Source organism: Lytechinus variegatus, chromosome 2 (genome assembly GCF_018143015.1).
Source record: "Lytechinus variegatus isolate NC3 chromosome 2, Lvar_3.0, whole genome shotgun sequence".
Classification (NCBI taxonomy): Eukaryota; Metazoa; Echinodermata; class Echinoidea; order Temnopleuroida; family Toxopneustidae; genus Lytechinus; species Lytechinus variegatus.
In genome coordinates, this window is record NC_054741.1 from 10,966,992 (window position 1) to 10,979,016 (window position 12,025).

At 35.3% G+C, this 12,025-nt stretch overlaps 1 protein-coding gene across 1 annotated transcript; it reads left to right on the forward strand.

Annotated features, from left to right (window-relative positions):
• The first annotated feature begins 3,128 nt into the window (after window positions 1-3,128).
• Window positions 3,129-11,652, forward strand: LOC121407305 (deubiquitinase OTUD6B-like). Its single transcript, XM_041598294.1, has 9 exons — window positions 3,129-3,236; window positions 4,833-4,999; window positions 5,977-6,069; window positions 6,731-6,868; window positions 7,256-7,321; window positions 8,176-8,284; window positions 9,118-9,179; window positions 9,612-9,718; window positions 11,093-11,652. The coding sequence occupies exons 1-9, from the start codon at window positions 3,158-3,160 to the stop codon at window positions 11,175-11,177; spliced, it is 906 nt and encodes a 301-aa protein (XP_041454228.1). The 5' UTR covers window positions 3,129-3,157; the 3' UTR covers window positions 11,178-11,652.
• Window positions 11,653-12,025: the final 373 nt, after the last annotated feature.

Here is a 12,025-nt window from a genome sequence, read left to right on the forward strand (position 1 = left end):
ACTTACATTTGAAGACGTCTCAATCCAGTGCGTTTCAATTTCCGTAGGATCAGGGAAATGGGTTCTGAGAAGGATTTTGATGATGTGACTAGTTCTGTATGCGAGGGAGCGTAGAGGGAGCATAGCGACCGAGCAAAAGCAATTACAAATGCTCGAGAAAGATTTTCATAACCATTTCATTAATGTTGTTTAAACACCCATCAGGCCATATTGGTGTATAATGTAATGTAGATGAGGGCATAGCATGTGTTTTCACTTCACAATAAGTTAAGTGGGACAATTCAAGAGGGGGCTTGCAATAATGTTACCCTTTCCAGCTGGCATTTCATTTATTTATACGGGAGAGAGCCAAATGAAAGAGCAAAAATTCCTACTTGCAAAAGAGATATTTTTGATTTACAGAGATAAGACCTAGATCTATAACGTAATAGGTATAATAGAATATGGTAGTGGTGGGGTTTTTGATGTCATATTGGTACCACCCGGGGGGGGGGCACTCGACCAAAATGAAGTGGTAGGGGTGTGCCGCGGGCGAGACAAAAAACGGGGGGCCTTGGAACGGGCTTATTGTAAAAAGGAGGGTCCTCGGAACGGGCTTCGGAACTACTATTTTGTGAAAACGGGGGTCCTAGCTTGGAACGGATCGCCAGCTCGTCTAGATCTGGACCTTTGTGGTTATTTGTTTGGAAACCCTGCATGCCGATTCACCGCTCTCAGATTAAGCGCGCCGGAGTTTTGGATATATTTTTTTCACCCCACCCAATCCGAAATAATATGGATCGACAACCGTAACTTAAACAGGGGCAGCAATCCTGGGGGCGGGGCGGAGTATTTTACTTTGAAGTACTGAAAAGTGCCCAGTTTTAAGCAAGAAAAAATAATGTTTTCTGTATCCAGATGTTATTTTGAGAGGGAGAGTGTAAAGTTTTGATTTTAGAGCACTTGAAGACATAAAGTGGAATACTGCATGGATTATTCAATACATACATACACAAATATATTTATTTTTTCTTTTTAGTTGATTTTTTTTTTGTGGGGGGTGGGAAGGGGGTACTGGCTTCAATCCTCAAACCTCCCCCTGGAACCGCGCCTGGCGATAAGTCTATTACTGCTCTCATGAGACCTATTAAGAAAAAGCCCAGAAGGATCATTTACCCAGTGGCGTAGCTAGGATTTTTTTCTGCGGGGGTGGGGGGGGGGGCACTGGGGTCCTTGCTTTTTCAGGGGGGGGGGGCACCGGCCATTTTTTCCGGTGTGTGTGTGCCACAAGGGCGGATCCGACTTTCGCCAATAGGGGACGGGGCCAGAAATTATCTTCACCTATATTTTCCCAGATCAGTCACTTATAGTTTCATTCTTATGAAACAACATAAACATGAAGTAATCTCATAAGCCTTATAAAAAGTGCGAGCGCGAACTGCGAGCGATTTTTTTTATTTTTTACTTTCATGTATTTTTAAAAATTTAATATTCTGGGCAATGTTATGTGTGATCCTGAACAAGATTCGTATGTAACTAGATGGTTACTGCGAACGCCAAGCACGAGCAGAAATTTGTATTAACTGTTCTAGCATTATCGAAAAAGGGACCTGTTAAGAACTGCCTACAGTTACCCACGAAGACGGTATATACGTATAAATAATGCGAGCACAGAGCGCGAGCAAATTCTTTTGACATTCCGACCTAAAAAATGTTCATTCTAAGCACTTTTTGTATTAAAAAATAGGATAGGTATGTAAACTAAACACTTGATGTGAGCGCGAAGCGCGAGAGGAAGAAAATTTAGATTTATTTATTTATTTTGTTGATATCATTTCTATAATCGTTACATTATCTGCAGTTCAATTCTGAACCATAATGGAAATTTTAGATTGTCTTGTACACCGATTTGTGATACATGTTTTCAACTTCCCCCTCTACTAATTTTGTTTTTTATGTAAGGTTTTACTGAGAGAATAAAACAATTTAATTTTGAATTACTGATAATTTTGTTTCGTTTGTGTGTGCTAAAACCATCATACTTCTTGCAAGAAGTATGATAACTCCGACGGAGAATTTAAAGGCATAGTTAATTCTCCTTTCTCCTTTCTTCTCCTTCCTCGTCATAGGAGAGACCAACGTCTATACTTCTAGAAACATAAAATTCCCCTTTTACCAGAAAAGATTTCTTTGATCAAGACTTTCTCCCAGGGGGTTGACGCCAAAGTACCCTTAAGTGAGGAAAACAAAATTGACCCTAACATTGCTGTCAAGGCTTTCCCATTTTCAACCGGCAGGTCATATATAGGGCTGCGTACGTCTCTCTTGCCCATTTCATGATGATCCCATGCACTTTGCAAGAACACGCGGCTTCTTGATTTCTTTAAGTTCGATCGGGGTTCCAGCACTTATTAATCATGAGGCTAATGAAGCTTGCCCCAGTTTGTACAGAGTTCATGTACAGTATATACATGATATACCTGAAAATAATTATATCTAAATAAATCAAGTAATTCACCTTGAGCAAAATCCTGAAATTTTATCGAAAAAGTTAAGCAATATTCAAAGAAAACATTTATATGAACATCGTCATTAAAAAACATCAATGAATGTCAATTAAAAATGAATTTTACTGTACCTTGCAGTATATCAACTTCCCCTTTAAGTGGTAATAATAACATCATCATTATTGGCTAGATGAAAATAGACTCTGTTTCATCAAAATAATGTTAATCTTTAAAGTTTAAAATGTCATAACTTCGATCGTTATTAGTTGCTCGATAATGATCGAATTCCCAGTGTTTTGTTTGTCAGATTTTTCTATATTATCTGTTCAAATCATAGTCATGATAGTCATCACTCAGTCTGCATGCATGCTCCGTCCGAAGTCCATGTAGTGAAGGTGTCAATTAAATTTCCTTACATTTCAGCCGGCGGGAGGAAGGATTCTGAAAGTGGGGAGAAGTAGCAGCAGCATAACATTATTATAAAAGTAAGCAATTTTCAGAGAAGATTGTAGCAGCCCCCATGCAGTTCCACCCCCCCCCCCCGATTTACATAAAATTTATATTCACTGCAGTCAGCGCGCGAGCTCGTTTCAACTCCGCTGCGTATACTAGCTACGGTACTGTCGTATGTCGGAGTTGTACTTGTGACCAATCTTTGCAACCAATTTCCTATGAAATACTCTCGGGGGAAAACCATGGATCAAGATGAATTGGAGCAAAAACATCGAAAGGAACGGAAGGATTTGCAAGGTAATTTTGGCACATTTTTCTTGTTATCCCAGGCAAGGAACAACAACTGTAACTTGATACAGCCGCTAATACATATCATGATTTAAAATGACTTTACAGCCCTAGCCTAACATTTCTAGGTGGACGTAGATCTACTTTGGTCCCACAGCACTATTTTCTTGTCAGCTGCTAGCTTTATGATTTTCATCATTTCTGAACAATGCTGTTCTCTGTCATATTATATTATAACCTTGTTCATTGAATGAGTGTTCTCTGTAATTACTCCATGTGGCAAAAAAAGGTTGGCAATGTTTGGTTTATTTTCTCTTGTTTTCACACTTGTCTTGTAACTTTGTAAGTAAATTTTATTTTTAGATTAAAGGGGAAGTTCACCCTGACAAAAAGTTTATTGTAAAAATAGCAGAAAAAATAATAAAAAATATTGCCGAAGGTTTGAGAAAAATTCATCAAATAATTAAAAAGTTATTAGAATTTCAATTATTTGATTTGTGACGTCATATGCGAGCAGCATTCCTACATAGCGAATGGATAAAAAATCAATGAAATGTCATTTTCTCAGAAAATTGAAAATGGTTTTCACTGCAACTTTTGCATATCAATAGACAAATCATTTCACACCCGATCATGAAAAGAAAACAAAATTAAGTCATCAGGAACCATACAAAATTAGAAATTCATAATTTTATATTACATAACACATGGGGCAGCTGCTCGTTTATGACGTCACAAATCCAAAATTTTGAACTCTAATAACTTTCTTACTATTTAACGGATTTTCCTCAAACCTTCACCAATATTTTTACTATTTTTTCTGCTATTTTTACAACAAAGTTTTCTTCAGGGTGAACTTACTGTTTAAGTTTTTATTAATTTAATTATTTTTTCTAGATTAAAAACAGAGATTGAAAAATGACAATTTTCTTGCTATATTACTTTCCACCAATAGAGGGTGTATGCAAACGTATGCCTAAAATTCAAGTTTTTGAGCGCTCTGGCGAATAAAAAAAAATAATTGCCAAAATACTAATGAAAAATAAATTACCTGTATGGAATTGGAAATTGGTATTTTTGCCTTTTGGTCAGAAAGTGATATTTTAATGATTTTAAAAACTGCATTGGCATACCATCCTACCTGTAGATTCCCCACAGGTAGAATGGTTGCAGTGATTGATTTCATTATCACTTGTAGACTAATTCGTAATCATACTATATGCAGTGACTCTGACTCAAAGTGAGGGTGAGGGAGCAAAGAGAAGAGAAATATGGAGGAGTGACAGGAGGAAAAAAGAGTAAAGAAGGAAAAGGATTGTGCTCAAACTAGTAAAGTAAAAAAAAAAGACATGTCAAAGAAGGAAAATGAAAAGGAGAATAACAAAGGATAAGGCTGAGGAAAATGAATGAGGTATTAAGGAGAGGAATAAAAAAGAGGAGAGAGAAGGAAAAAGGAGGAGGAAGGAGAGAATAAGATGAAAGTGGAGAAGGAGAATGAGGAGGTGGGGAGGAGACTATTGAAGGCATTAACATAAAATATGAAGAAAGGAGGAGAAAAACTTAGACATATTAACAATAAAAGGAATGATTTTCAATGTATCACAGCAAAGATTCAAGGGATAAAGAAGGCTGTGCCCAAAGGAGATAAGAAGAGGAAGAAAGAAGCAGCCGAGGAAATTGCTCGATTAGAAGCAGATCTTGACCAGAGGCATCAGGCAGAGCTTGAGGCAAACAAAAACAAGTCAGCTGTTCCCCATGAAGTATGTCAGAATGTAAGAAAATAGTCTTTTTCTTATCATGTTGGATGGGGGCAGTTTCATAAAGCAGTTCGTAAGTTATGCACAACTTAATAAGCAACTGGTGACCCTTTTCATTGGTGTTGGTTTTAGCTCTCAAGATAGGTTCACCAGTCATTTGTGAAGTTAACTTGCGAAGAGCTTTATGAAACAACCACTTGTGCTGTCTAGGTTTTACATAAGATTGCATGTATGTCCTGCTACTGATGTTTTTTAGCAACATGATGAAAAGATAATTGCAGGATCTGTCTGTCAAAGCATTTTAATTGATCCAATCAATTTACTCCAAAAAGAAATTGAGCAGCTATCTCATATTTCTTTTTTGTGATTGGCGCCCCTTTGTTATATGAGCCATAACATTAACAATAAAGTATGCATGCATTGTGTCTATCACAGCGAGGTCTTGTGATTATTTGCAACCATTGCAATCATGTACAAAGTATGTTGTAACCAAATTGTTGCAATGATTGCACAATCAATTGTGAGCATTCCCTTCACAGGGAAACATTGAATGGGCATATGCGTTCTAGATGATGGTGTTACTGGTACTGGCTTTTGTTTGACTTTCTGTATCAATCTCTTTGTGAGATTGGGTTCAGCTATAATGATGAAAATGTGCAGGGGTGTGAGAGTTCAGATATTTATCTAATTTCAGATTTTTTGTTTTGATTTTCAGCTTAATTTCAGCTTTTTTTTTTTGCTTTCCTGTGGACAAAAAGATTGGGAGCTCTTTTTATTTCAGACTTTTCAATGCTCTTCAGCTTTTCTCAGATCTTTTTATTTGTGACCACTCACACCCCTGAATGTGACAGCATGTCTGAGAAGCAAGAGAGGCACATGGCAATGTAAGAGTAGGGGGGAGGTGGTTTAAGTCAAAGTGATAAATGAATCTGTAATTTTTTTTTTTATTCAATATTAAATTTGTTTATTTTCCAATTTCTTCACTTGTAAAGGAAGCATCAACAGAAGAAATGCTTGAAAAACTAGACATCTCTGAAGAACCTGATGATAAACCACAGAAGCTCTCGAAAGCACAGAAAAGAAGAGTGAGTATAGTATTTTCCATGACTTTTAGTGAAAAGATTATGTTCATGTTTGCTGGGTAGGTAAATATGTCTACCTGTTAGAGTTATGATCCTGCTGATGACCCTTACCATACCATCCAAAGCAAAAGAATCACTAATGATTTTTTTTTGTCATGCAATTACCCATAGCAAAATTATCTGATTTGTTTGAAAGAGGATCAAGACCAATTTGTTGCCAAGTTATATGAAGAGCTACTGAAACAAAAACAAGAAAATCAACACAGGCATGATAAAAGGAGTTGATAGTGCATCTTTAGAGCAACTCCATCAGTTATTACATTAAACTAAATTCTTGCCAATGGGCAGGTCAACAGTATTGTTTATGTTGGAATTATTGAGTTTGTAATCGTACACCTATCCATTTGTGTCAAGGAAATGTGAAATATAATTATGCCAGAGTCATTTTGTTTAATATCATTTCTAAAAAATTTATTATGTTTTATGGTCTATCATTTCACAGTGAGTTAATTCATTATATAATATTTTGTTAAAACTAAGAGGTAATATCCTGATCAATACTTGCCTCAAACTGGTAAAAAAAAGGAATGAAAACTCCTTGGTATATGTATGTACTGTATTAAAGGATATTACCCAATCTGTGTAATTTTTAATTCCATCCCAGAATAAGAAGGCTCAAGAAGAAAAGGAGAAAGCAGAAAGAATAGCCATAGCAGAGAAGGACAATGTAAATAGTGCAAGAAATATTGAAAACAGGCAGTTTGCTGATATCACGTCAAAAAGGAATTTACAAATAAAGCAGGTGCGTATATCATGATATTTCATTCAAAGGGTTTGTTAAAAAACATTTGAGGTTGACTGACCCAACAAACCGAGGCAAGGTTGTGTTTACAAATACATTGTTTTCCAGAGCTCTGTGAATGCTTAATGGCAAATTGATTTTAGCTGCTTGTAATAGTTTTGAAAATCACCTCATGCCAGTCACTTCATTGTATAATTCTCTTGGCCATTCAACAGAGGTAAACGATTGTTTATAGCATTGATTATCACAACTGATGGCATTTTAATCAATTTTTATTCAAATCAATGTTTGATATGGTCACAAAGCTGCAATCTATAGAGCCCATATTTTCATGACCCACCCAAGAGTGTAGTAACGATTATTTCTTGTTTTGTTTGTGATTTGCAGATACCATCTGATGGACATTGTCTGTATAATGCAGTTGTTCATCAACTATCATTACAGGGTATTGAGGTGAGTATTCTAGTAAACCAGCCTAAAAATAATCACCAAATAGAACCTATGTAACTAGATTACCTTACCACTGCTTAAGCACTGCACAAGTTATCATTCTACTTCTCAACGGAATCATTGAATGGCCTATGGCACATTAACCTAAGTACATTGGATCAATTGAAACAGAATTTGAAGACCTATCTATTCGGATATCCTGATCATGTATGCACTTGACTTAAACCAATTCTATTCCTGCCAGATAATTTCTATATATTTCATCTCCTATACTGACCAGGGCCCTATCTTACAAAGATTTATGATTGATCCAATCAACTGTGGAAAGCCAGCAACATCATCCTATAAGCATGTTCCACATGTTTTCCAGATATGTTGTAATATACATTAATAGTTTTCTTGAAAACTCAGTGTGAACCTTGTTGTTTACACAGGTCATTGTGCAAATTTTCTGTGAGAAAAATTTACGACAGAGATAGATTTCCATATAGTTGACGTTGAACGGATCAATCGTAACTCTTTATAAAATGGGTCCCTGGCATCTTGAGGTGATTCCAGAATCTTTTTGTTGCTGATCCTCCATTTTTAACGTAGACAAGACAATTGAGAATGCATGAAATCCACTCTGAAAGATACTGGGCAGGATCCTCACTCAGCATCATATCCTACCATTGCAGCATAAATAAAACAATGGAGAACACTGAATAGCTATGGTGAAAGACAAATAACAGAATGCCTGCTTCAAGACTTAAGATGACTGAAGTTGATGTTAAAAAAGTTCAAAGTACAGTAAATAAGTTTGATTACTTCTTTATTTTTTGTGTAATAAATATGTTTAAATTTTCATTTAATTTCAGGAGAAAATGGAGGTGGTTCGACAAAAGGTGTCAGATTACATGAAAACCAATATTGATGAATTCTTGTGCTTCTTGACCAAGCCTGATACAGGAGACATGTTAACAGCAGGTAAGCTTTCTTAATCCACTTTCACACTTGGTAAAAATTGCTATGCTAAGACATCGTTTAGGACCACCCATCATATGTAACTATGACTAGTATTTATGTTGGTATTCATATGTTTTTCACAAGATGATTGAGAGAAAGAGCGGCATCTTTATTGTGTGTGAGTTTTTAAAGAACATAATAAAAAATTTCTAATGGCGTTTTCAAGGGGCGTCGCCGTCGATTGGTTAGGACTCTCATCTTTCAATCAGATGGATGCGAGTTCGAATCCATGCCATGGCATGTTTTCCTTCAGCAAGAAATTTACCCATATTGTGCTGCACTCGACCCAGGTGAGGTAAATGGGTACCTGTTTAGATTTATTCCTTGAATGCTTTCGCACCTATATGGCGGCTCAGCTACAGCCAGGGGTAATAATATGATACCAAGTATCAAGTGCAAGAGATTACATGCTAAATAGTATCTACACTGTATAAGTGGACCATATTATTATATTATGTTACTGTCACAAGGCCGATATTCAATTCAGTTTTTGGATTAAGCACAACTGTATTTTACTCAGCTAAGAAATTTAACTATTTCATATTCAATTCATTACTTATAACTTTTCCTTACTGAGGCAAATTTCTTAGTGAGAAGCATTTTGCTATTACATTGTCGATTCTTGAAACTTTTTATAATAATACATGTGCAATAATAAAGCTAATGAAATCTCTCAATCTGATTGGCTGATAGTAAATTTGTGATAGAAATTATCATAACAAGTCTTTATGAAACAGGACCGAGGTGTCTAAGATTACCATCATCTTAATGTTATTATTTTTCTTTGTTATTAGATGAATATGAGAAATATTGTGATGATGTTGCTAATACTGCTGCTTGGGGTGGTCATCATGAGGTATGTACAGGAAATACATTTCAGTAGTGTATTTTTCAGAATTGAAATGTCAAGTCCATATTTGTATACCTGAAAATGATTTATTTCGGTGTGTTTCATCTAGCCAGTACCAAGATGGGGGAATTTTTGTCTTTGATTACTGTTAGAAATTAAAAGTTTTTAGTTTAAGAATATTGAATATTCCATTCATCTGATTTGTCAAAAGTCAAGTATTTGATGTCACTGTTTGTTGTTACCAAGGGCGACAGGCATACTGTACTTTAATTTTACTGAGATCCCATTTGTTTACATGCAAGAATTTGCTTTGGTCGATGATTGCTGATACCATAATTTCAGTGTGATTTGTTAGATAATTTTAGAAATCCTGCATATTCCGGCTGTAAGACAGTAATGTTGTTACAGTATAATGAATTTATTTATGTTTTTTGTCAGATGAAAGCAATTACAGAAGTATACAAGAAACCAATTGAAGTGCTGCAAGCTGAAGGTCCACTTCTGAAAATAGGAGAACATTTCGATACCCAGCCTATCATGTTATCGTAAGTACATTTTGGTTTCTTTTTATATCCAGCATAAATATGATTGATATCCATTTAAATATACAGTTGCATACAGAATTATTCACCCACCGTGGCACAATGATTATGTATATGTTTACAAAATCCATGCATGGACAGATGTTTTTTCATGGTTTGTTTTAGCAAATTATGTCATGTTGATACCTTTCTGTAATCACCGAAGCATAATCTGTTCTTGTTTGATGATAATGACTCGATAATTGAAATTTTTGATAGATAAAATGATATCTTTTCTTTAGATAGATGACTAAGTCAGGAATTGAAATTGAATATTGAATCTTGACAACCTTAGTGTGAATTCAGTGGAGGAAATTTTATCTTGAATTTTATTTCTGGAAACACGTTTAAAAATTAGTAATGACAACTGAAATAAAATCATATATCAAGGTAAATCACATTATGTCCTTGATAAAAAATCTGAATATACAAGCCAGGATTTTCAAAGCATTACAAATTATGTTTCAGTGATCATAGAAAGGTATGAAAATGACATTACCAGAAATTGTTGATCAATCAACAATTATTTATTTACTCCATTAACTTTGTAATTCAATCCAAGATCATATAAATGACAATAAAAAACAAATCCTACCATTTAACATAACTTTACAGATTAATATTCAGACACTTAAATGACACATTGTGTTTATAGTGTTGTTAACCCACTGACCCACCGACCGAATCTGTTCATTGATGAATGAACAAGATTAAAAATGTTGATAAACCCAAAGTCTGTTGTCTTGAATCTGATACATTTTTAGGTATATTATTATTTGGATGATGTTTCAATTGCATTTCATTTCATAAAGAGCCAAAACTTGAAATTTGGGAAAAGTATCTATACTAATTATATCACAAGGTTGAATAATCCTGCTTGTACATGTATGTGTGGAATTTAGATTTCAATATCTTGGAATGAACATTTGGACAAGCCGGTTCCCATATTTAAGGTATAAATAAAACTAAAACCCATCGGATTGGCACCGTGTAACATAAAGAGATTTGCTTAATATTTAGTGTTGTTACTTTTGTTTACATAGTATTACATGTACGCTTTATTGTGCAATTGGTCCTATCATATTACATGGCTGAGGGCCGATTACAAATTAATATAGATGACCTATGTGGCATTATCACTTCAGCTTTATCCAACAAATGGTTATATATTTGACTAAATTATGAATAACCAAAGTGGTTATTACTTGTTACACCTTCTGGCAATTTGACAAACTGTGACATAGACAAATTAAAACATGGACAAAAAGGGATTAGCACAAACGAAGATGGCTTTATTGTGTAAACTAAATTGTTTTCAAACTTCTATCTTTTAATTAGGTATCACCATCATGCATATGGCCTGGGAGAGCATTACAACTCAGTGATGGTGAGAGAGAAGAAGCTAACCGAAGATGAAACATAACACACAACCACACACCTAGAGGTCTAGTGGTATACTACTCTCAGACCAGAAGGCTGCAAGGTCAGGATTCAACCTGATCTGCTCTCTTGCCATGCATAGTCTGGGAAAGCATTACAACGCAGTGATCGTGATGGAGAAGAAGCTATAAACTGAAGATGAAACATTACACACAACCAACCATACTTATAGAGGTCTTGTGGTAAGCTACTCTCAGACTATGGTTCTACAAGGTCAGGATTCAAACCCTGGAGCAAGATAGTCCTGTGGAGATTAAAGCTTGAGTCTATAGTTGATTGTTGCATATTTAGTCGGTGGATGAATGGTTTAGAGCTACACACCATTACATATAAAGGGTATTTCATCACCACTGGCTGTGGCACAAAGGGATATATTGGCCCTCATGAATCATTTCAAGGAGTTCGATTCAGGAAGTGGGGATGATGTTTGCGTTATATGGCTCCCAAACCCCCGTTCATGAAATTTGTTGTTAACTGAGGCAGTTTGATGTTGCATATGTATTGGAACTCTGACTTATTACAGAACATGAATGATGACCAGGATGTGCATAACTATTTTGTGAAATAATGCAAAACTTCAAACTATCAAACTTTCTTATTTTACATCTAATTTCAATGAAATTTTCAGTGTCAGTCTCTTTTTATTCAAATCAACTTTTTGTTGGGGTGGACTTGTCCTTTAAATGGTCATATTTTGATATTTTACTCTCAATTCTTGTATTCTCTCCCAATAGGCATATTGAAAAAGTGAGTTTGAGCAATAGGTATATATATTCATCAAATTGAGATCATGCCAGTCTAAAGAAATTGTAATTTAAATATTAAAATACC